Source organism: Pygocentrus nattereri, chromosome 3 (assembly GCF_015220715.1).
Source record: "Pygocentrus nattereri isolate fPygNat1 chromosome 3, fPygNat1.pri, whole genome shotgun sequence".
NCBI lineage: Eukaryota > Metazoa > Chordata > Actinopteri > Characiformes > Serrasalmidae > Pygocentrus > Pygocentrus nattereri.
The window spans coordinates 38,399,147-38,426,068 of NC_051213.1; the positions used below are offsets into that span (position 1 = coordinate 38,399,147).

The 26,922-nt window shown below is 39.3% G+C and overlaps 1 protein-coding gene across 2 annotated transcripts; it reads right to left on the bottom strand.

Moving 5' to 3' along the window:
- Window positions 1-908: 908 nt before the first annotated feature.
- coasy (CoA synthase) lies at window positions 909-25,514 on the bottom strand. Of its 2 annotated transcripts, none has more exons than XM_017700734.2 (10): window positions 25,412-25,514; window positions 16,948-17,659; window positions 16,586-16,800; window positions 14,461-14,592; window positions 12,830-13,019; window positions 5,460-5,524; window positions 5,289-5,373; window positions 2,536-2,633; window positions 2,035-2,181; window positions 909-1,884 (listed from the first exon to the last, which is right to left on the bottom strand). In XM_017700734.2, the coding sequence occupies exons 2-10, from the start codon at window positions 17,621-17,623 to the stop codon at window positions 1,813-1,815; spliced, it is 1,680 nt and encodes a 559-aa protein (XP_017556223.1). In that variant the 5' UTR covers window positions 17,624-17,659; window positions 25,412-25,514; the 3' UTR covers window positions 909-1,812. The 2 variants fall into 2 exon arrangements, with proteins under 2 accessions (XP_017556223.1, XP_017556222.1); XM_017700733.1 differs by lacking the exon at window positions 25,412-25,514 and adding an exon at window positions 18,890-19,034.
- Window positions 25,515-26,922: the final 1,408 nt, after the last annotated feature.

Sequence of the window (26,922 nt, forward strand, 5' to 3'; positions counted from 1 at the left end):
CACTGCTGTGTAAAGTTGTCAGCATTTCAATTTCACTCGCATTAATTTAAGTACACAAGCTAATACAATAAAGGAGCAGAGTCAGTAAAAAACAAAAAAAAAACAACTAGATCTACATTATAAAAACTCTGTTCTAAAATGATTAACCCTTTTAGCTAAATGTCTGAGTCAGAGATGTTTCAGTCATGTTTCAAATGAAAAACGTAGCAGATTGATCACCTCGCGCTGTGTAGTCCACTGCATCTGAACTAGTCCACATTGGTTTGATGAAGCAGACATAAAGGAATGGCTGGTCATTTGTGGTTAGCCTTAGCATGGACAACAGAATGGTTCCGTTTCCTCTCATCACGAGTCGTGGATCAGCTGATAGCGATTTGACTGGGACGCATGAATGAGACAAATCATTTGATACATTTTCGGAGATGATGCATACAGGGAAGAATGATTAAGGAAGAATGGACAATTCTTAGGCTTAAAATTCTCATTTTGTCTGGTTGGCTTCTCATCCTCCAGCTTTAAGACACGTAACAACATTTAGCACAGGTTTTGCTGGGCCTGCGGGTCTAGCGTTAGAAAGTAAAACTGACTGGTTTATCCATTTTTGGTTCAGTTTTGTTTTCACTATTTTGCACATTAAATATTCTTAATTTTCTTTGGTTATTAAAATGGTCCTTATTAAAAGTGAAGGGACATCCCAGCATTATATTTTTGTCATTCCATCCACTACTAGCAGGATCACCTTCCTCCATATAAATGACAAAACTGGTCCTAGAATTCACTTAGATGCTAGACTGAGGGAAGTAGTCATTTGCTTTTTTAAAAATCACTATACTTTTTTCCTAAGCCTACAAAAACTTCTGTATTCTTCAGGTCTAATCCATGTTTGTCTGAGGCACAGAGCATCAAAATCATGATCCGTTATGATTTTTATTAGTAAAACAAACTTTGTGAGCTTTGTGTAGTAAATTCAAGGTGATGAAAGCCTGATACTATGCATCACAAGTACATTTCTTGATTAAGTTTTGATTGAGTGGGACACTTGAACAGGTTTTTTGTTGCATTCAGTCTGAATCCCAAAATCATAAACATCCAAATTTATAAATATCAGGTTTGCTTAAATACAGCTTTAAAGTAACACCAAAATGGCATCAGTCCTCCCCTTTAATTATTTTAAATTTCTTCTTACATTTCCCACGATTGCATAAGCGATGATTCAGATCATACAGACAATGAGAAATAACACTGGGATCTAAAATTCAAAAAAATCAAAACTAAACCAACCAGTTTTAGAACTTGTACAAGTGACCTGGCCACTTTTTCAGTACAAATACAAAACTGCGACTAGCAAATAAACCATTAAAAATAGACATAAAATTTCAATCCTGAAGCCACACAGTGCCCCAAATCACTATAAATGTCAAGAACCTTTTCATTAGAAGTATGCTGGCTTTAAACTGACTTAAAGCCCAAATTCTGGCAATTCCTGATTAGTGTCAAACAATACCTGGCCTTTCCATGTGAAGAATCTAATCCAGTCATGCAGTCAAAACTTCAGATTATTTGCAGTTCTGAGTGTGGTGGGACAAAACTGTCCACTCCTCCTGTCCAAACAGAGAGATGCCCACACAATCCACTGAGGCAAGGACTACTTCAGTCAACATCTTAAATATTTGGCTACAGGTAAAAAGTAAAAAAGAAAAAGAAGGATAAAGCCCTGTCAACTTTTTCTCAAAAAATCTGAGATGTACCCTTTCAGACTGTAAAAGTAAACTGCTAAAGCTTGTGCATATGCTTGAATATAAAACTGCTGTCTCAGGATGGCAGTCCAGTTTCTTCTTTGTTCTGCTGAATGCGTTCTTGCAGAAGATTCCAAGCCTTTACTACCTGTAGAAAAACACACACATACTCAGTAATTATAGCACTTGGAACTAATTTCAGACATCATAAAGTAATTTGAAAGCAGACTATGTTTCTAAAGATAAACAAACACCACTGCAATTCTTATGTGAGGTTTGAGTGTCCAGGAGAGTATACTTGTCTCTGAGTAACATCTGGCTCCCACAGTGTACACAGTACTACATTCGCCTGCTCCACCAGCCTTGCATTAGACCACTGACTCTGCAGTCTCCTCAGTGCATCCTCCTTACTTATACCATCACGCTCCACTATACGCCTTACTGCCTGAGAGAGAAGAAAAAAAATACTAGGGATGTTATACAACACATCAAATTGTATCACAGCATGTATATTGTGGCCAGCATATTAGCTAGAGCATTAGGGGCACTAAAGCACAGCTTTTGTTCCAAATGTTGTCCTTTGAGAATCTTGAATGCTGAACAAACTGAAAATGGGAAAATGGAACAAACATTTTCTTCATATATCTGCTGTATCAAAAAAACATATTGAATCAAGATACAACAGTTAAATGAAGATTGATTTGAAATTTTTTGTATCATGACACCCCTTTTGGGTCCCATATGTTGGTGCATTTTTGTGAAGTTCGATGTGGAAATAGAAGGCATGGGAATACACTACCTCTTCCTCTGGTATAATGGCCACCCAAACCTCATGCACCATGTCTTTCCATCCAGCCTCCAATAAGACTGCTGCATCCAGAACACACACATGCTTCCCTACAGAAAGAGTGGGAGGGAGTCAAATATGCAAACAAACACTGCATCAAGTGTGACATTTTCCTGAAGTTTGCAGAGAGACAGGGAAAAAGAGGACAAGACAATGTCAAATAATCTTGATTCATTTTCCAGCCCTTTCAATGAATGTTTACAATATTAACAATACCAGTTTGCAGAACTGAGACATTGAACCAATTTATTCTAGAATCTACAAAGCATCATTCCTCCTTCTTCAAGAATTTTGTTGCATCTAGCTCAGTGGAGGTGTGTCTATATCAAGCCAGGTTTTCTCTGAAATTAACATCTTTACCTTGAGCCAGTCAATATGGTGACATGTCCTGTTAAAGATGTGCTTGAAGCAAAGCTTGTATTTATGTACTGCAAAAAAAAACTATAAGACGTGGAAAAACACTTCAAGCTAGAAGACCTCAAGAAGGACTTAAAGCCTAGCTCAGGGGTGCACAACTCTGGTCCTGGAGGGCCAGTTCCCAGCACAGTTTGGTGATTTACCTGCTCCGACACACCTGATTACACTTTTCTGTTAATTGCCAGGTTAACTGGATGTGTTAGAGCAGGGAAACCTCCAAAGTGTGCTGGACACTGGCCCTCCAGGACTGGAGTTGTGCACCCCTGGCCTAGCTGTTCTAAACTGCCATCAAATACAAGCCTGGAGTTCGTTCTTTCTGTGGACCCTATCCATAGTAATATAGCCAAAAGAGAAGACCAGACCCAAGGTAGGCTGTCTGTAATTGCTAAGAAATGTTAGATAGCTTGGATAGCACTAGAAAATGTCTTAGCACAGTAAACTTACTTAGGATATACTGAATTATGTTCAGTTTGCACTGATAAACTAATTTCCCAGACTCCATTTTTTCCCTCTCATTCTGTAGTTTGATGACTCATTGTTTGTGCTGTTGTTTCTCTTCCATCACTTTCAACAGGTACATTTTTTTATGATCGTTCCAAAATGAAATCCGTTTCATATTCTGCCATCACGAACCCTGAAAATGTAAATGTATCATTTGACTAAGCCATGTTCAAACTAAAGTCTGGTCTAACCCCTGCTGTATCTAGTTCTGTATTCACAGCTGGTGTTCCAGGCTGCTGTTTTTATTGTGTGTGAGTATAAAGTTGATGTGTCAGTGGATGGGAGTGTGTAAATCATTTCTGTTGTGCATGAGTTTAAAAGAGATGAGCTAGCGGACGGAAAGAGAAGCTTCACACTTCTGTTATGTGTTAGCTACAAGGAGACAGGCTAGCACCACGATGGTCCTCTCTGTTTGAGATAGGACCAAAAACATCACTAGACTGTTTGTCCTCACTTTTTTCTGTGATATGGTTTTAACTGTAAACTGCTTTTTTCAAACCTCTGGCATGTCACAGCACATTCTGACATTTAAAAATAGCAAATCAGGAATGTTTCCCTTTAAATACACACACCTCATCAAAAGTAAGGCCTTTGTTAAAAAGCATGATTCATTTTTTACTCTCAGCAGCTTTCTGATTGGTGACTGCGTGGTCACTGTCAGTTACTTGGCTCATAAAATGTAATTTGTAAAATATTGTGGTATGTTTAATAACTTCTGCAGCTTTCTGATTGGACAATCGTTTTAAGCCTGGTACTAAAAATGGCACCAAGAAAACATTTAGCTAATATTTTGCTTGATAATTGAGAATTTTTGTTTTTTGATGTTTTCATTTGAATTTTCATACAAACATACAAACCAATAGGAAACATGTAAATAAAAAAGCAGAAATGATTTGTAAATCCTTTTGACCTGAGGTAAATTGAAAAAATACAAAGACAAGATACGTAAGATTTCAACTATTCAGCTTTATTTCTTTCTGCACCATGCACCTGCACCATGCTACCAAAAAAAGGGCATGTTTCCCACTGGAAACATTTTTACCCATTCTTGCTTGATAATACTTCAGCTGTTCAACAAAGCCATGCAGTTGTAACAAATGCAGAATGTGGCTTGGTGTTGCCTTTAAAAAAAAAAAGCAATAAGGTTTCTTGAAAAAGAGTCTAGATGGCAGCACATGTACCCCTTAATACTTAGTGTCTTCACAGATGTGAAAGCTGCCGTTGGCAGGAACACACCCAAAAATAATGACAGACACTGACTTAGGAATTTTGTTGAATCGTGGTGACAACCTGCATGTCCCTTTTCTTACTTGTTCTCAAGAACTCGACACCCACTTATTCCAAAAAAAAAAAAAAAAGCAATTTGAAAAGTGGACCGTCCCAATTTTTCTGGAATGTGTTGCAGGCATCAAATTTGGATTAGTGCATATTTACAAAAATCAATAGTTGATAAGGCAAAATATTAAATATCTCTCCTTTGGACAGTTTTCAATTAAATATGTGTAAACAATTTTACAAATCACTGCTTTATGTTTTATTTGCATTTGTCCTACTGTCTCAACCTTTGTAGAACTGGGATTGTAGTTTATTTCACTACGATTTGCTGCATGCCCCATTGCTTTTGTACTGCATCTGGAATGCTCTGCTTGCGCAACCCATGTGAATGCTCAAACCTTTTAACATGAACAGCATGTTCCGCATCAGTCACACAGAGGTAGTATAGGTGAATCAGGCCTGAGACTTTCTTCACACGCTCAAAAAGTAAGTCAGAGAATAATTGGTCTTACCTTCTTTTTCAGCCTGCTGTATTCTTGCTTTAACCAGAAGGGCAATCTCCGGCCATACTATATCAGTCAGGGCTTTCAATCGCTCCTGGAAAGAGGCAAACATATGTTTAGTGTAATAGAAAGTACACATCTTAAGATTCTTCTCAGTTCAATACAGGTTGCTTTTATTACCTTGTCCCCAAACACCTTTGTCCCCAGATCGCGCCTGTTAATGGTCTGATCCTCATTCAAAATATCTGACATGAAAGATTCAAACACATTATTTATCAATAATACAATAAGCCTTTACACATATATAGTCATATGCAAAATATGAATCAAAATGCATGTTTTGTAGATTGAAGTGAAAATTATTTAACACATACAACAGTGAACAAAATAAAAATATGGCAATTTATTTTTTATTTGCATTTATTATATCAGAAAATATAAAACATGGCATAACTTTTGCACAAGCCACACTTTATATTTTTATTTTCCAATATGTTTAATTTAGAAAATATACAACTTTTCTATAGAAGAATGTAAAACTGTACTTTCACTTACTTAATGTAATTTGACTTTGGTGGGTGGGGGTTGGTGCCCAAACATATGCACATAATTATAGTCACATTTATTCCCAGGTTGTTTATGTATATTGACTTCTAATGAGGAGTTAATGGGTATACCTCTAACATTCTAACATTCATTGCCTCATGTCACAAAGAGGTAGAAGTATCGTTCACATGCAGCACAATGTGTCAGTTTAGTACAATGACAGTTTCAAGAAGTTTTACTGGTTCACTTTCATCTGTTTCTACTGATATGACCTTATGACCTGTGCACTTTTGGCAGGTCATTTAAGGTGTTTGTATGGATTCCCATAACTTTTGTTCATTCACCCAGCAGTTACACACGCACGTTGTTTCAGGTTGAAAAAGGAAAAAAAAAAAAAGTTAATTAAAAATCAATTTTAGTTAGGCTGTAATGTTCTATTAGTGTTTTGTGCTTTGCTAGATAATGTTAGCCTTGTTAAACAGTGTTTCTGCAGTTAAGCGGGCTATTAATAATTAACAACTACTCTTGCAAAATCCTGCTATGCCAAAACAATGCAATACGTCTTTCACTGATGCCAAGACAGAAATGAATTTAATTCATTCAAATTTTCATTTATTTAGCATTTTCTATGTTCTATCCAAAAACAGACAGAAGAGGAAGAGGGAAAAGATGTCTTCATCTTTCACTGACTGTCCTACCCTGATCGCATGGAACAGATATCACTGTGCAGATATGACTGTCACTGCAATACAAACTGTAATGTGAACCCATGCCAATGCAAGAAAAGTACACCTGGATCATATTCTAGTGCTGTACAATAACCCAGATGCATAATATAACTGAATTACTGTTTTAATTGGTGAAACATACTCAGTTACTCAATTTACTTTTTGCAAGTACATTGTGTGTGTGTGTATATATATATATATATATATATATATATATATATATATATATACACACACAGTCATTTGCAAAGGTTTGGGCATCCCTGGTCTAAGGACATTTTGTTGATTTTCTAAATGAAAGGAGTACACATCATCATCAGAGATTTCCTGTTTAATTACTGTTTTTATATATACACACACCGACCAGTCACTTCATTAAGCACGCTTTCTTGTTTCTATACTCAATCTCCATTTTATCAGCTCCACTTATCATATAGGTGCTACAGCTGCAGACTGTAGTCCATCTGTTTCTCCACACACATTGTTAGCCCTCTTGAACCTGTTGTTCAATGGTCAGGACCCTGACAGGACCAGCACAGATCAGATAGTACTTGGGTGGTGGATCATTCTCAGTGCTGCAGTAACATTACTGTGTTGCTGGAGTTTTTAAAACACCAGCAGAGGTTCATGGATGGGGGCCAGGCCTGTACTAGGGGGTCTGTGGGCATGGGCCCCAAGGAGAACTTTTTAATTGCAAAATGTTCATGACACTTAGAGCAGCGAAAGAAAATGTTTTAAAAAATGTCTTTTGGCCAAATTGGCACCAGGTAACTTCATAGCACAAAGCTAGTATGACAAATACTATATGCATCCACTTACAACAGGCTCAGATTAAGCAAAAGTCAGGTTATCTTCTTTCGCTTAGCTTAGCTGTAAAGTCCTATATATATATATATATATATATATATATATATATATATATATATTATTCAAATACACAGATTATAGATCAGTTCATTCTCAGCTGATGGAATCAGAAAGAGTGTGATTTGCTCTTGCTTAAAACAACTCCCAATCACTTTCTTCTTTCTTCATTATCCTCCACAAGATCTGCTCATTCAGCTCTGTCAGGCTCTAGGTTTCTTTCTCTCCCTCTCCTTGGCTGTTTAGAAAATATATTATTTGATTAAACTCAAATTTCATGAAAATGAAAATAATTATTCATTTGTTTTAACTGGTAAAAATCTTCTCATTTGGTTTTCGACAGAGCTGCCACCTCTCATTTTCCCTCTATAGGTTGAGGAATATAAAACTGTTCTCAACAATACTATATGACCTTTTCATTGACATTAACTTCACTTTAAACTTACTTATACAATGACATATGGTAAATACTGTTTTCAAATACACTGCTCAAAAAAATAAAGGGAGCACTCATAACACATCCTAGATCTGAATGAATGAAATATTCTCATTGAATACTTTGTTCTGTACAAAGTTGAATGTGCTGACGACAAAATCATGAAAATCATCAATGGAAATCAAATTTATTAACCAATGGAGGCCTGGATTTGAAGTCACACACAAAATTAAAGTGGAAAAACACACTACAGGCTGATCCAACTTTGATGTAATGTCCTTAAAACAAGTCAAAATGAGGCTCAGTATTGTGTGTGGCCTCCACGTGCCTGTATGACCTCCCTACAATGCCTGGGCATGCTCCTAATGAGGTGGCGGATGGTCTCCTAAGGGATCTCCTCTCAGACCTGGACTAAAGCATCCGCCAACTCCTGGACAGTCTGTGGTGCAACGTGACGTTGGTGGATGGAGCAAGACATGATGTCCCAGATGTGCTCAATCGGATTCAGGTCTGGAGAACGGGCGGGCCAGTCCATAGCTTCAATGCCTTCATCTTGCAGGAACTGCTGACACACTCCAGCCACATGAGGTCTAGCATTGTCCTGCATTAGGAGGAACCCAGGGCCAACCGCACCAGCATATGGTCTCACAAGGGGTCTGAGGATCTCATCTCGGTACCTAATGGCAGTCAGGCTACCTCTGGCGAGCACATGGAGGGCTGTGCGGCCCTCCAAAGAAATGCCACCCCACACCATTACTGACCCACTGCCAAAACGGTCATGCTGAAGGATGTTGCAGGCAGCAGATCGCTCTCCACACTGTCTCCAGACTCTGTCACGTCTGTCACACGTGCTCAGTGTGAACCTGCTTTCATCTGTGAAGAGCACAGGGCGCCAGTGGCGAATTTGCCAATCCTGGTGTTCTCTGGCAAATGCCAATCGTCCTGCATGGTGTTGGGCTGTGAGCACAACCCCCATCTGTGGACGTCGGGCCCTCATACCATCCTCATGGAGTCTGTTTCTAACCATTTTTGCAGACACATGCATATTTGTGGCCTGCTGGAGGGCATTTTACAGGGCTCTGGCAGAGCTCCTCCTGTTCCTCCTTGCACAAAGGCGGAAGTCGCGGTCCTGCTGCTCCACGTCTCCTGGTAGCACCTCCAGCCTCTGGACACTACGCTGACAAGACACAGCAAACCTTCTTGCCACAGCTCGCATTGATGTCCCATCCTGGATGAGCTGCACTACCTGAGCCACTTGTGTGGGTTGTAGAGTCCGTCTCATGCTACCACGAGTATGAAAGCACCACCAACATTCAAAAGTGACCAAATCAGCCAGAAAGCATAGGTACTGAGAAGTGGTCTGTGGTCCCCACCTGCAGAACCACTCCTTTATTGAGTGTGTCTTGCTAATTGCCAATAATTTCCACCTGTTGTCTGTTCCATTTGCACAACAGCATGTGAAATTGATTGTCAGTCAGTGTTGCTTCCTAAGTGGACAGTTCGATTTCAAAGAAGTTGAACTTGGAGTTATACTGTGTTGTTTAAGTGTTCCCTTTATTTTTTTGAGCAGTGTATGTTGTCACTGTTTGCAAATACTGAAGAAAACTACATAAACAAGGAATAAAAAGAGCAGCCAATTAAATTATTTATATCCCTGTCACTAGTTCACACTCCCACTATGAAGTGAAGTTTCTTTGCACACTTGTTGGCTTGTCACTATCCAGCTAATGTTAGCATGTACACTAGGTACCTAACCCCTTCTCTTTGCCTCACATAAACCCAAAACTAGTGAGCCAAGTTAACAAGCAACTGAGTAAAAGCTTTACTACACTGTATGCACAATTATTAGGCAAGTCTTATTTTTGAGGATTATTTTTATTAATGACCAACAGTGCTCTCGGTTAATCAAAAATGTTAATAAACTTCAAACATTAATGTTTAAGAAAAATAAAGTGAAATCTTGGCTTTCTTAGGAGAATATCTATATGTGCACATTTATTGGGCAACTATAATGATGCAGAATTATTACGCAGCTAAATGAAAAACACATTTTCCCATCTCACTTTTTTATTTTCATCTGTTCAAGTGAGAATTCTAAACAAACAACTCAAAGCTTTCCAATGAACATTTCTGAGAAATAATAATAATAATAAAAAAAAAAAAAATCTGTGACCATTATAGCCACCCTTCTTGTCAATAACAGTGATAAGCCTTCCATTCGTGGAGTCTGTCAGTTTCTTGATCGGTTGACGATCAACTTTTTGTGCAGCAGCAACCACAGCCTCCCAGACACTGTTCAGAGAGGTGTACTGTTTTCCTTCACTGTAAATCTCCCGTTTAAGAATTGCCCACAAGCTCTCAATTGGGTGCAGGTCAGGTGAGGAAGGGGGCCATGTCATAAGTTTTTCATCTTTAATGCCTTTACTGGCGAGCCATGCAGAGGAGTACTTGGATGCATGTGATGGAATCCTGCATAAAAATCATCGTCTTTTTGAAAGATGCAGATTTTTCCTGTACCACTGCTTAATGAAAGTGTCTTCTAAAAACTGGCAGGAGGCTCGGTAGTTGATTTTGAGTCCATCTTCAACATGAAAAGGTCCTACCAGCTCATCTTTAATAATACCAGCCCATACCAATACCCCACCTCCACCTTGCTGGTGTCTGACCCGAAGTGGAGCTCCGTCCCGTTACTGATCCAGCCACAGGCCCATCCATCTGGTCCGTCAAGAGTCACTCCAATTTCATCAGTCCATAAAACCTTTGAAAAATCTGTCTTCAGAGTCTTCTTGGACCCGTCTAGACACTTCATCTTATGTGTCTTGTTCAGTGGTGGTCGGATTTCAGCCTTCCTTACCTTGGCCATGTCTCTGAGCGCTTAACATCTTGTACTTCTTGATACTCCAGCTAGGTTGCAGTTCTGGAATATGACAGAACTGGAAGATAATGGGTTCCTGGTAGCTTCATGCTTGATTCTTCTCAAATCCTTGGCAGTTAATTTGCGTCTTTTTTTCTCAGCACGTTTTTTGCAACCCTGTTGACTATTTGCAACAAAACGTTTGATGGTTCTGTGATCACACCCTAATATCTTAGCAATTTCAAGTTGCAAGTTCTGCATCCCTCTGAGAGATTTTTGGTAATTTTTAACTTTTCAGAGTCAGTTCAATCTCTTTTTTGGCCCATTTTGCCTAAAGAAAAAAGCTGCCTAATAATTATGCACACCTTGATATAGGGTGTTGACCTCCTTAGGCCACACCCCCCCTCATTACACAGATACACATCACCTGCTATGTTTAAATCCATTAAGCATTCAAGTTTATCCAGCTTGGAGTTAGAAAATATGCCTAAAATGATAATATGGTTAAAATACTCACTTGTCTAATAATTGTGCACACAGTGTATAGCCTACATATGCCAAAAGTATTCGCTCATCTGCCTTCACACGCATATGACATCCCATTCTTAATCCATAGGATTTAATATGATGTAGACCCAATCTTTGCAGCTATAATAGCTTCAACTTTTCTGGGAAGGCTTTCTACAAGGTTTAGGAGTGTGTTTATAGAAATTTTTGACCGTTCTTCCAGAAGCGCATTTGTAAGGTCAGACACTCCACACCAAACTAGCTCATCCATGTCTTTATGGAACTTGCTTTGTGCACTGGTGTGCAGTCATGTTGGAACAGGAAGGGGCCATCCCCAAACAGTTCCCACAAAGTTGGGAGCATGAAATTGTCCAAACTCTCTTGGACTGCTGAATTATTAAGATTTCACGACTGGACTTGTTGCACAGGTGGTATCCTATCACGTTACCATGCTGGAATTCACTGAGCTCCTGAGAACGACCCATTTTTTCATAAATGTTTGTAGAAGCAGTCTGCACGCCTACGCGCTTGGTTTTATACACCTGTGGCCATGGAAATGATTGTAACACCTGAATTCAATGATTTGGATGATTGAGTGAATACTTTTGCCAATAACGTGTGTGTGTGTAATTACAATTTGCCATAAATCCATTCTGTAGACTCTGCAACTACATACTGTTTCTCAGATTTTGATCAATGTCTAATGATTACTTAAGTTAGCTTTATGCTCCTGTCTTCAGTTTTGGCAGCTGCCGAATGAAATTATTTTACAGAGTGAGCAAAACCAGAGATCCTAAACCAGGTCTGTTATGATTGGCTAACAACTTGTGAGGTCTGATATGATTGTCTGAGCTGCCAGCTCCAATTTTCACTTTACATAAATAAATCTCTGATAGCACAGCAGAGACAGAACAAGTAGTGCCCTGCTATCACAGTATACTGTGAAGTGAGACATGATGGCACGGTTGAATAATGAAGTATGAACAAGAAAAAACTACAATGCACTTTGAACTAATAAAGTACATTTATTTGGGAAGGAGGACTAAATAACACCCCTAAATGTCTCTGCTGGATTAGAGACTAGAGAATAACTAACGCAAACTGTTCAGCAACAAATTAACTACTGTCTCTGACTTTATATCTATGGTGGACTCACAGAGTAGGTGTGTCTAATACAATGGACGGTAAGTGGACACTGTGTTTACAAACTTCAGCAGCACTGCTGTGCCTGATTCTTATTCTAGCACAACATACACTAACACACCACCACCATATCATGTGTCCCAGCAGTGCTGAGAATAATCCACCACCCAAATAACACCTGCTCTGTGGTGGTCCTGAGGGGTTCCTGACCATTAAAGAAGAGGGTGAAAAGGGTCTGTCAAATTATGCAGAGAAACGGATGACCGTCTGTAATTGTAGGACTTCAAAAAGCATCTGTAAAGCGGAGGTGATAAAACTGACAAAGATTGTAAAAACTAAGAGGTGTACTTAATCAAGTGGCCAGTCAATATATAATTACTGTTTATTTGCCGAATTTAAAATATTTCTAATATGTTAAACTTAGCAAATAAACAGAAATGTATTACTAAATGAATCCTCTGCTTTCTCTCACCTCTACCAAATTCCTGCAGTATCTTATGGTAGGCGACAGAGCCAGGTATGTAGGTTTCATGGCCAAGTTGGTCAGCGTCAACCCGTACTGCTCCAAGCCCTTCTAGCCTCTGTGACAAAGCACTCTTCCCGCTCCCGCTGCCCCCCGTCAGACCAACCACATAAGGCACCTGAGACAGAGCAGGTCGAGGCTGGCAAGAGGGAGGAGACGTGACAGAACGTTACATCGCTGCACAGAGCTGCACTGCGAATTTCACTGAATGAAATAAACAGGTTGTAAAAACAATGACTTTTCTCAGTAACAATCTTGAGATTCGCAAGCCTGCAAAACACTGTGTCAGTTTCCTGTCAGCGATTAAGCCTAGTCTTGGACTACACATTTTCATTCAATGGAGAACATCCATTCAGGATTCTGTGCTGTCCAAGACTATGCTTAAGTCCTGTCTGGGACCCTAGAACTATCACACATGGCAAAGAAGCTGAAAAATCCAAAAAGCTTACATAATGTCCATTCACCACACAAAATCATAAGTAACCGCAGATTTGAATGGCATTATTTGCTTTCAATAATCCATGATATAGGAATTCATGTCCTGTATATGTAACCAACATGTGCAATTTCAAATTTAAAGCTTGACGTGGTTTTGTATGACAGAACATAGTTGAATACTGTTCTACTGCCACTGACGAAACATTCGAAGGCCACACTGCATAACACCATGCTCCAAACCACAGCACTGCATGCTACAGCTAACAAAGCTTTCACACTACTTTGTCCAGAAAAAAAATAGACATACTGTACTCTACAAGAGTTCAATTAATCCCCGTGTCCTCCAGCTCAAATAGTTGGAGGTTTTTTAATAGTCCACTTTTGAATGATTAATACTTTTGAAATTTGAAGTAGCTGAAAGAATTGAAACACCTGCACTCTCAAATAACCAGACCTGACCGGTGTGGTTATGTAAATGGATAAAACCATGGAAAGTATGGTGAAGTGAGATTGGAGGCCTCTCTTCTTTCATTTATCAGTTTAACATTAGAGTGATTGAATGCTTTGACAAATGTTCACCAAGTTCACGGTGCTTCCTGTGCTGTGCTGCTCATATTCACAATCGGAGTCATGCAGTCAATGCAGGTTACACATACACACGCAATATATGTACAGAGATATCATTTACTATTTAAATATATTAAATACTGTATAACTGATGTTGTTCTCTTAAAAAAGACATACAAGTAAAGCAATTAATGCAGTTCTTTTTAAGCCAGTGACTTGTGTTGACAGGAATTTAAACTGTAAAATGTACTACATTATGACCAACACTGAACTCTAATAGATTTAAAAACGCCCAGCGGGTACCATTCTATTTGCTGCAGACGATGGATTGCACATACAGGATTTTCACTGTAATCACAGTAAACCGGATGCAATAAGGATAGCTCAAATAGCACCTTCCAGAAGATTAAATAGACTGAACGAATACTATAGACCCCTTGCATTTCATAAGGTGTCCTAATATCAGACCGACTGACAGGACAAATGAAGAAAGGAATAAACAAATCAATAAACAGGTGAAAGCAAGACAATTATGAATAAATATATTACAAATCAATAAATGGACTGGCAATTACCGTGGGAGGCTTGAGGAGTGTGCCCAGAAGTCGTGACCGCAGACTGGATGAACTGATCTTCTCCTCCTCTATGTCTGTGTGATGTGCATCTTTAATAAGTGGAATCTCATACAGGACCAGCTCTGATAAACCCTGTAAATACACAGCATTAAATGTGATGAAAATAAACAGTTAAAACCAGTTGCGCTCCCCAGATCCGATTCTGAAAGGCCATAGCATCCATGATAGTTAAAAGTTTTAGCAGGGAATCTACTCACAGAAGCAGCGTAGCAACAGGTAGAGGGAGAGAATATTAAGCAGCATTTTTTATGGTAATGAAATTTGTTTTCTGTGAGGGCTGTTATTGTATTATGGTCAACCATAATACAACAATGACAATGCTCTCTGCCATACAGTAACTGCTTAGCAACCATTGCCTCAAGCCTTCAATTTGTTTAAGGTCAAACACTGACATGCTGAACTTCCAGTCGCAGTTAAAAGATGTAGATAAAGAGAACTGGAAAAGTAAAATCCTATTCCTGGTAGAGCAGAGAATGTCATTTCCACCCATCTTCAAATTTAAAAAAAAAAAAAATGCAGATCAAAAAATATTTTTTGATAAATTCACCATTATATGCTTTCATGAACACTGAACAACTGCATGCATAATAAAACTGCACTAATGAGACATACTATGAACATGTACAGAACCTGCATAAACTGCATAGTAACAAGTATGTGACAATGTAAGCCATTATCTTATTTTATTAATTTATTTTTACTTATTCATTTACTCAGTTTTACATCACTGCCAACCAAGCCCCATCAAATAAATTCATCACAGACTTAGTGCTGGACAATTCGAAGTGTTGCACTCCTGTTGAGTGATTTAAGCCTAGCATCTAGCATCTTCATATCCTGTAATGATGGACTGTTCTCCAAGTAAAAGTTTGCCTAGACTACATGTAACTGGTAGCTTTGCTGGAGCCATGTTGGGATGACTGATGCATAATATGAGCAGAATAAGTTAAACAAAAAATGTAGTACATACAAAAATACAACAAAATACAATGAAAACCCTCAAATCCCAAAATAAAAGTGGGAAATTTTGCGTGATCCAATCCTGGTCCTGGAGATTTACCACCCTGGAGATATCCGATCCAACAGAGCTGGCACTAATTTTCTGATGCTTCTGACGGCCTTCATTACCTAGATAAGGTAACCTCTGCAGTGTGGCAGATCTCCAGGACCAGGACTGGGCACCTCTGATCTAAGGCATGAATAAATGATAGGGTCACAAAAATGTGTGCTTGACAATCTATGTATTATCTAGCTAAATCAACTCCTACACAAAAACCAGTATATGCTAATTAAAATACCAAATCATGATCAACAATTATATTCCACAACCATTATACAACCATGAGAGACATCAACAAGTATTTTGATGATCAGTAGCATAAAAGTACTCCAAACTAAAGTCCTTAAAGCTTCAGGTTTCACTAAGGAAAATTTTTAACTGGAGGACAACAGTTTGGATTTCTAGTCTGAAATTACTGACTTACTAACAATATACCCAGTAAAATAGCAAGGTATTAACCTGATGCTTGGACACATTGAACTCATTGAACCCTGCTCACAGCTATGCGGAATACAGTGAAATACACTTCTAAAATGACCTGTCCTCAGATCACCTCTTTTGTAACCTTTCCCCTATTTCTTACAGATTTTATTTTACATTAGCATTATCACAACTCTGAAACTGCATTAGTACTGTTTTTTTTACTTTGTTTATTGAAGTTTGGTTTTAGTTAGCTTTAAAGATGCAGTAACAGAAACCAGGCCTTACAAACTGGACTCGGTTAATCCCTCCCAGTGAGTTTTACCAATTTAGGAACACTACATGTGTAAAACCGTAGAGTATACTCAGCTATGTGGCAAGATTTACACAAAGGTATGACCCTCTGAATATTTAAGGTATGACATAGAAGCAATCAGCTTGCACACTGTCCCTCAGGCACTGAAAATAGTTATTCCTCTACAATTCTATCCCTTTTCATTTGTGAATACAGAAACAAGAAAAAAGAAACCATAGCCTGGACTTCGCTTTGTCTACTTTGTGTACAGTAGCCACTGAGAAACGTACATTTTCTGCCCGTTTCCTGTTGACAGCCTCACCACCTCTCCTAGTCTCCTCACTGACAACGATGCACTGCAGCTGTGGGTCAGTGACAGACGGGCCAAAGGGGTCAGACAGAGGAACAATCTCATACTGGAGAGACGGCTTGACATCATTTAGAAACTCCTTGAGCTTCTGCACGCGCCGACTATATGGTTCAATCAGCTCCTTCAACACCTTATCTACAAGTAGAGTAAGAGAGAAAGAAAGAAAATAAAGCAATGGGACTAAATTCACCACAAAAAAGTACAAAGAAATACTACACATGAAACAAGAAGGAAACCAAAACTGAAATTTGACTAAAAGGAATACTAGTGCTCTCAGCTTACTTTTAAGGAGCTCTTGGTCACACACCCCAATCAGAAAGCGCCTATTGGCCAGCAGACAGCAAATATTCAGCAGGGTCCTATGGGCACCATGTAGACGGTCAAAGGTTCCCCCCACCACCACGTCACTGTATGTCTCTATAGGTTCTTCTTTTTCTATTCTTTTCTGCTCCTCATCCTCGCACTTGAGCTGTGGATGCAGTATGACTGAGGACAGCTCAGGCGTACAGACATAGCAGTAACCTGCATACTTCTGCAGGCACTGAGATACCAGCGATGACTGGCTAGGATCCTGAAGGGGATAATCTGTCAAAACCACCTCAGGGAAGTGGGACAGGGTCTGCGGTGAGGGGAAAGGATTGGAGACTGCACTCGCCCCCACCTGAGACACTCCCGACCGTGCCTTGAAATGAGTCAGCAGCACCCTGACGTCTAGATGACTGCACACGTCAGCTGCGTTACTGTAGAGGCGAGAAATGACACTGGGAAGGTCCACCACAGGTTGGATGAAGGCGGGTCGAGCCTGTGTGCCCGTGGCCAGGTTGAGACCGGGGTGAAAGTGCACATATAGGGTGCGTTCCACCACCTGGGCAGCAGAGCTGAGGACAGGCGCAAGGCGGAGAGGGAGGGTCTGTAACGGGGACGTGAGAACCAGGAGACCAGTGCTGAACATTGACATTATGAAAAACTATTCACCACAGCCTCATCCAGCAACCTGAAAGTGAGAGAATAGAGACCTCATTCATTCAAAAGAAAAGTGTTACAGCTGAATGACATTTCTTGTCTTCTTAAAGTGCACTACACTGTCTACACTACAAAGCAGCTTTTCCTTCATTCGTATAGTGACCATCGGTCCCGTACAGTTTTCAACTCCTCCCTGCATTGATGTTGGCTCAGTTGTGCTGAAACAGGGAATAACGCAGTGGGTCCTCAGGTGCCGGATTAAGAAACTCTCATAGAGAGCATTCTATAGACAGTTGTACAATTTTTCTGAATTTGCACTTAAACTGAGTGCTTTCCATCTATGCAAAAGAACAGTATATCAAGCACAGGATCAAGTATAACTGCCAAACAACCTACTTTTCCTCAATTCCAGTTGTCATGAGGCTTTAGTTACACATCCCTTTTTTGGTTAATTTTATTATTTTGTTATTGAAAGCAGCTAAAAATGTTTCTCTCATAATTATGACTTAGTAACTCATTATAATGGCCTATTAACTTACTATGTCATGATTTACAATTTCATAAATTTTGACTTAGCATCTCATAATTATGACCTGTCAAAATAATGACAATCTTATTATTATCATCATCATTATTATGTGAAACTAACTCACAAAAATAATAATAATAAATCATAATATATTAAGTCATAATTATGTAATACTTTCTCGTTATTATGACTTACTAAGTGGTTATATATTTTTCTCCAGTCACGGAAAACTTGCTTCCATAAAGAAAAGGATAGAGCCTGACCAGCTAACTGGCAAACGTGCAGATACTGGATTTATCAATACGTTCCACTAAGTTCTATAGGGAACCATTAGGTTACTTGTTTGGACAGTTTTTCTTTTTTGGTAGCCGCTTTTACTTAAGTCGTAACTTAGTTTAGGAAACAAAACTTTTACTTCGGTGTGGTTTTAGACTCTTATCTCGGCATGACTCCTAGCTACCTCTGTCAAGTGTCACGCCAAGGTTTAGCTGGCAGGCTAGTACAAGTTTTCAGCGGCATGCTAAACAGAGACGAGAACCTGGTTTAGGTAATGCCTGTTCAAACACTGCAGATGAAATAAGCAGCTAACGCAATTGAGGTTAAAATGGAGGAGGTCTGAGGAGCCTGTGAGCTGCCAAAAAAATCGCTATTTGAACAGAACGAGCCACCAAACCTGCAATAAGGTCTGTCTAGATTTACCACTTGCTTCGCTCATACGAAACGGCCACCTACCAGAATGCCCTTCTGATCCAACGTGTACAGCCAAGGCACGTTGGCAAACCTCTCAAACGACAACTAAGAGCTAGATTTCATCATTTTTATACACATCGTTTCTGCGCTGTCTCATTACGCTTCCCTCAAGGCAGTCTCATGCCCATTTGCCCGAGCTAGAGAACACGTGACAGCCAAACAGGCTGTTTATTGGAGGATGAGCGGAAACACAGCTGTGGGATTTTGGGATTTGTAGTACAAAAGTAGTTTAGCGGTAAAGACCAGCGTTGAGACTTGTAGGTGATGTTAGAGCTTCAGAAATAGTTCTGGTGAATAGTTCTGGTGAATGTACGAGATTTGTTAATGTTATTTGAAATGTTAATTAAAGAGGCATTCCAAAAACTAACGTTTAACATGTTACTTGTCTATGTTGTATATGGTATATCAATAGCGCTGTGTTCCTACAGAATCATGTCATTATCATATATGCAATGTTGAGCCCATAATATAAATAAATAAATAAATAAATCAATAAATAAATCAATAAATCAATCAATCAATCAATCATTTCAACACTATGCTTTTAGTTTGATATTTGGTATGCTAGTACAGACATTTAATTTACACAAAATAGGTAACTTGATTTAAATTAAATTTATTTCCAGACTTGTATATTTATACTTAATGTGATTCTGCAATAATTGTGTCAAAGCGATCATTTAAATGTCCATCCATCCATCCATCCATCCATCCATTTTCTTTTTTTTTTTTTTGAACAATATGTTTATTACAATTTTTCAAAAGTGTTATGTACAACTAGACAGGTAAACAACAGAAAAAATTATACATTATGCTTAAGAAAAAGGAATGACAAGAAGATTTAAAATGTGAAAACGCACACAAAAACAAAACAGACAGGGCGTACAAACTAAGGCAATGACTTATCTTCACTAGTGCAAAGCCAGCATTAACAGAAAAAAATTTTTTAAAAAAGGAAAGAGGCGGTTAGCCTATCACATTGTTTCAAGGTCTCCATCAAACTCTTCGAGATGGTCCAAGAATGGCCGCCATATCTTATAAAATTCTCTGAGATTATTAGACAGATTGTACCTGATTTTCTCCATGTGCAATAGAGATGTGAGCTCAGATAGCCACATCTTGAAAAGGGGCACTGCCTCTGACTTCCAAAGCATTAAAATGAGTCTTTTTGCGACAACCATTCCGTACATTATGGTGTGTTGTACACGCTTACTTTGCGGCAACAGAACCATTGAGTACCCAAAAAGTGCCACCTGTGGGTCAGGCTTGAAAACACAATTGTACATCTCAGAGAACCATTGGAATACACTGCACCAAAAGTCATACAGTTTTGGACATGACCAGAAAAGGTGGGCTAAGGTGCCATCTGCAGACTTGCATCTCTGGCACAAAGGGGAGACAGTTGGATATATTTTATGCAGTTTAGTTTTAGAGTAGTGGAGCCTATGCATGACCTTGAACTGAATAAGGTGATGTCTAGTGTTGATGGAGCAATATTGTATTCTACTGAGACCTTCCCCCCAGACAATATCATCAATCTGGATACTCAACTCTTCTTCCCAGGCACTCTTCAAAGACTGGGTGGCACAGTCCACTTGTTCAGAAAATATTTTAACAAAATTTGAAATCAGGTGTCTTGAATCCGGTGGGCCAAGCAAAAGATTATAAATCTTACTTTCCTCAGGAAGAGTTTCAAAATTATGTATGTTTTGGTGTACATAGTTCCTAACTTGCAAGTACCTGAAGAAATGTGTTGCTGGGAGGGAGAACTTATGTTGCAGTTGAGTAAATGAGGCAAAATGCTTATTAAGGTACAAATCTTTTAAAGCAACTATGCCTTTTAGTTTCCAACTGTGAAAAGTTGCATCAGACAGTGAGGGTGGAAACGCATGATTATGACACACAGGAGCATAAACAGAGGTACCAGGTAGTTCACAACACTTCTTAATTTGCTGCCATATTCTCAAACAGTTGCGAATTATTTGGTTATTCACTTTTAAGTTGAGAAGACTAGGTGTTGAGAAAAGAAGAGCTGGGAGTGAAGTGTTTTTAACACCAGCCTTTTCAATGGCCACCCAGGCTGGAGTTTCTGCTGAGACACCAGGATTGTAACCTTCAACCCAATAAGCAAGAGGTCTAAGGTTTGCTGCCCAGTAATAGTGCTGAAAGCATGGCAGTCCAAATCCACCCTTTTCTCTTGGTTTTTGAAGATGCTTTTTGGATATCCTGTGAGCTTTAAACCCCCATATAAATGGCATGATTATTGAGTCCAACAACTTAAAGAAAGACTTGGTTAAAAAAATTGGAAGATTTTGAAACAGATAAAGAAATCTTGCCAGCGAAACCATCTTTATAGCATTTATACAGCCCACCATTGAAAGGGGAAGAGTGCGCCACCTTCCAATATCTACTTTTAGTTTTTCCACATTTTCACCGAAATTCAATTTAAAAATTAATTTTGGGTCTTTTGGAAGGGTTAGTCCAAGGTACTTCAACTTGTCTGTAACTTTAAATGGGAGTCTATGCAAAAATTCTGGTTTGGGATTTTTCCCAAGAGGCATGAACTCACTTTTTTGCCAATTGATTGTGTACCCAGAAATGTACCCAAATGACTTAATAAGATCTAACAGAATAGGAGTGGATAATTCGGGCTGTGACATGAAGATTACCACATCATCAGCATATAAAGACAGATGGTGGTCCACACCTCCTAAATGGATGGGGTTGAGAGTTTCATGCTGTCTAATACGGATTGCAAGGGGTTCAATACATATTGCGAAGAGGAGTGGGCTAAGGGGACACCCCTGACGCGTCCCACGCTATCCATCCATTTTCTAAGCCGCTTCTCCGTGAGGGTCGCGGGGGGATGCTGGAGCCTATCCCAGCAGTCTTCGGGCGGAAGGCTTTACATTTACATTTACATTTAAATGTAATGTATCTTATATGCATTTTCTCTCTCTAAAAACACCCTTAAACTGCATTATACTGCTTAAGCTTTTCAGTTGCTCGATCCCTGGCTCGGAACTGAGTGGAAACTCATTTTTTGTGATTGCAAATGTAGTTGTTGGCGGTCTCAGTTTTTTGCTCACTTTTCTGCTAACTTCATCATAAAACTAATGAGGCAAATGACATCACCCATCAATTCATCACAACACAGTATTTGGAACCAGGCCACTGAATGGAGACTAAACCGGCAGATAGACTGTGGGTTATATTTTGCTTCAAATGTCTTGTGTCTTGTCCTGCCTTCCGCCCATTGACCGCTGGGATAGGCTCCAGCACCCCCCATGACCCTGAGGGAGAAGCGGCTTAAAAATGTGTATGTTCATATGTGTGTATGTGTGTGTGTCTGTCTTATCAGTTAAGATTAATTCCCATCTGAGCTGAAGTTAAAGGAGTCATTACTGGAGAAATTATTTTCACCATGCATAGTGCATTAGGGGCCCATAACATAATAAACAAGTGATTATTTTTATGTGTATAAGAAATACAGGACATTAGGTGTGATGTGAATGAGAACGTGTCCAAGTAATGCACACCAGGTTAACTAAGCATTTACAGTATCTGTGACTTCTTTCTTTGCTAAATTAAAAGTTCAGTTTTTTATTTTCTTCATTTGTTCCCATATAATGAAGATACCATTTTGTATTTTTATTTTTCTCTGATGTAATGATTTTTCTTTTTCATTCACTGTAAGAAATGGCTTGTCAGTTTAACATAAGAATATTTCATGATATAACAAGCAATTGAAGTGGTTTAATTTACATTTATGGCATTTTGCTGACGCTCTTATCCAGAGCAACTTCCATTTTACACAGGTAGGCCAAGGTGATGTTAGGAGTCTTGCCCAAGGACTCTTATTGGTATAGTGTAGGCTGCTTGCCCTGGTGGGGGATTGAACCCCAGTCTACAGCGTAGAAGGCAGAGGTGTTACCCACTACACTAACCAACTAATTAACTCAATGTTTTTAGTAAAACAAAACAAAGTAAAATTAGATGAACAAAATCAATTTTTCCATCAGTTTAAACCTCAAAAAACTTCAAATCAACTTTTACCCTTTCCCACTTGTTTACATGATCAGCAAAGGAATAATAAACTGATCATAAAAAGAAGCATGGCCTGTGAACTACAGATTCCCATTAACACAGACAGACACCCCTCTTTCTGTACATACAAATGAATACAAACATTTGTGAACAAATGAAGAGGTCAGGATATTCTACAGGCGGGCTTTATCTGAGAATGTTGCTGCCATTGTGGAAGACACGGTGTGGGGCCTGAGAAAAGTATAGGTCACAAATGTATGAAGACGTTAACAATAGACATTATGACCCTTCTTGTCGACCCGTCTGTAGTCTATCTTTAGCTAATCTTGGTAATCAGAAAAATATTACATATATTTTGGCAGTAAAATGTGTTTTTTGCTGTATTTTCCTGTGTTCCATGTGTAATCACGTGCTCTGGTTTTGCTCTGCCCCAACAGCTAATCTGATTGACCGACTTCATCTTGACAGATCATAGCTGAGCTCTGACTGGAGCTCTATAGTTGTCCTGGCATGTTGTCTCTAAAGACAATTCGAACTTTACGTTTTTAGAAAAATATGCACAAATATTTCTTATCAAATTATATATATATATATATATATATATATATATATATATATATATTTTTTTTTTTTTTTTTACATTTATATACATTTTAAATAAATGTATATAAATTTTTCCCTTGTTAATGAAAAAAAATGTAGATGTAAATACAAAAAGGAGTGTAGTTTCTTGCTAGGGTTCAACAAAATGAGTATTTTTGCGGCTCTGGCCACAGCCTACAAATGGGAAACAGCAGGTCTCCTCTTCACAATTACCCATTCTTGCCTAATGCACTCATTGTGTGGCAAAATGCCTTTGAAAACGCATAGACAAGATTGTATGTTCATGGGCTGTGTCCAAATTAGCCTACTACAAACTGATCATGCTCAAAAGTAGTTAGCAGTATGCAGTATGTGCCCAACATGATTTTTTTTGTAGGCTAAAGATACCCAGGTGATTTTCTGGGAGTATGTAACCACTGATGTAACCTCCTAGATGTTTAATTAATAAGCTGTGTCCCTATTCAGGGGCTGTGTCCCTATTCAGGGGCTGCATCCTTCAGAGGCTGCATCCTTCAGAGGCTGCATCTGAAGACCGATTGCGTCACAGCGGCATGACTACACTGCCCCATGTTGACTGCGCGCCAGCGAGGCTTCGAGAACATGGCGACGTCAGCAGAGCAGCCAGCGATGCCTGGGGAGTTTTAAATGTAGGCATTGGGTTTAAACTCGTCAAATCGCTCAGATACATCACACAACGTATCTGAGACTGCCGAAGCATCTCCAGCTCTAACAAATGGAAAAAAAAAATAAATAAATACATAAAATAAAGTTTCTGGCTCAATTTTTATAGAACGTGACAGGAGCGGCGTTTCGTGACGCAACGGTAAAGGCGGGAACAGCAGTGCTGTGACGCAAACAGGAAATCCGCTGTATAGCAGACACGCCTTCATAGACCGCGTCCTTTAAAAGACTTCGAACAGCTATAAAGTATTTGATTGGATCATTAAGACCACGTCCACATGTTAGCAGGCAAAGATCTGCCTGTGCTCTGATAGAGCTGGTCTCATCACCGTTACTGCAGAAGGATAATAAACAAGCAAAATAGACCAGAACGATAAGCAGAAGCTTCAGATGCAGTCTCCAGAAAACACTACAAGGAGAAGGTCATCTGGCAGGTGGACTGGAGCCGTATAGCCTGCACAGCATTTAGAACAGAGAGTTAAGAAAATCCCGGTCCGATTGGTTGAGATGTTGGTTCACAAACACTGTAACATTTTGCTGAGATGCCGTTGCTAAGAAACGACTTTGACAGCTGTAGGAGAAGCTCAAGCCATTTGAACGTTTTTACTTCTTACTTTGGCCTCAAACAGGGAAAAAAGGACAATTTTAAAACCAATTCCGAAATTTTCATTACCACTGAGCAAGCTTCTCAGTCAGCACCTGTGACAGAAGAACTAGCCAGAAATGAACCGAATACCATTCCGGCTAATTCCAAGTTGTTTAGGTGTTCTTCTGTCACAGCTGCCGACTGAACAGCTTGCGCAGTGGTGATGACAGTTTGGGAATTTAGTGTAAGGAGCCGGAGAGCGAACTGCTGGCTGTGCAGCCAGTGAGCCGGGTTCATTACTCTGACATAGCAACATTAAAACATATTAAATGCTACATTCATGACCCTATTTATTTATTTAGTTATTTACTTATTAAACTATTGCTTAAAAACTAAGAGCAGTGGCTACCAATGCTCTTAAATGGTAAACATCATACATACATATCAACCCCAAATCAGCTTTCTTATTCGCCAGCTTCTCATCTGAACTTTCCGTTTCAGCTTAAATGGCGCTCCAGTTACACTAAAGCGCCTTAAACGTAGAATAAGTTCGAAAAATGGTGAATACGAAGCGAGTACCGGCTTACCTCAATAAATGATCCACAATCAACGACTAAAAAGGTTTACCGAGCAGCTAACGTGGAGCACAGCGACGCTATAATCAGCCATTGATTGGAGCTGCTGAACGCGATTCACAGACTGATCTGGTGCCGCGTCCCAACCACACACTTCTGCCCTTCACCTGCTACAGTAATGAGTGCACTTCTAATGGTATATGCGCTGTTTTCCGAATACTAATTAGTGAGGTAGTGTGCGGTTTATTTTGTTATCACTACAACCACAGATCAAATGAAATGAAGTCGAAACACTCAAATATATTGCTTAATGTGCTTTGAAAATAAAAATAAAAACGTTTAAACGTGTTTTACAGCCTTCGCTGGGTTGGTTATGCCTTTGTTATCTTACTCCAAACAACCACAGCGCCGCTGGTGGCAGCGCGACTGTGACGTCATCTGAATACTATCACTAGACCACTGTGGTCGTGTCCTCATTTTGCAGTGGGCGCCATGTTCTTATGCCCATATTAGGAACTCCGGGTCTAAGCCCCATCTCTCTATGGCCAGAATGAATAGGGGATTTTTTGAAGAATTGCCTCTGTCGCACTATGTGTTAAATAAAAATTTTCACAACCCTTTTGTCCTGTGTACATTTTTCTCCCTAATACCACTGGATCCTCCGAATTATGAGACCGTTAAGGAGGCTTAATTAATACTAACATTGCTATGCATGCTAAAGTTAGAGCGTGTCAATTTGATGTCACTAAGCTACACAAAACTAAGGCTGACTATGCCGGTGTTGTATCAGAATCAGTTCCCCCTCAAATTCACGTTCCTTGAAAATAATATTTATCACATAATGTTAATTATGCTGTTATCTTGGGTAATTTATATTGGTGATTGGGTGAAAAAAACGTAAAATTTTTAAAATCTTTTTTCCTCCCGTAATTCTGGTGTTGCTTGGTGCTGTTTTCTGTACAATAATGCGCGCCCGAAGACCTGATTTGTCAAAGGGAATGTGAATTTGAAAGGAAACTGATTCGGATACAATGCCGGAACTACAGTGGCGAGCTGGCATTCGATCAGATGTTTTGCAGTCTGGTTCCTGCACCGTGAGCTGCTGTAAATAACGAAAGACCAGCAATAAAATAATGACATGCGTTTGATTGTGGATTGTAGAGCACATTTTTGTCAAAGCATCGGTTTACTTATTTGTTAAATAAGACTGAAGAGCACTTTACAGTTACAGACTCCAGCAGCACTGCTGTGTGCACTCGGACATTACCACAGAGAAGACATTACCTTCCCTGTGGTGGCCCTGTAGGGATCCTGACCAATGAATAACAAGGTGAAAGGGGGCTAATAAAAGTATGCAAAGCAACAGATGGGCTGCAGTCTGTAATCGCAGAACTACAAAGTGCACCTATACGATATGTGGTGCTGATAAAATAGACAATGAGTGTAGTTATAAGGAGGTGTGTTTCAGTATATTCCTTTGTGAAAGGTAATTGTTCTAATGGTCTGACAGCATCATCACTAGC

Coding starts and splice junctions, on each gene's coding strand:
- coasy (XM_017700734.2), bottom strand. CDS start 17,623: ATGTCAATGTTCAGCACTGGTCTCCTGGTTCTCACGTCCCCGTTACAG. Junction 16,801..16,947: donor TGACCAAGAGCTCCTTAAAA/GTAAGCTGAGAG, acceptor CTCTACTTGTAG/ATAAGGTGTTGAAGGAGCTG. Junction 5,525..12,829: donor ACTGCAGGAATTTGGTAGAG/GTGAGAGAAAGC, acceptor CTTTCATGTCAG/ATATTTTGAATGAGGATCAG.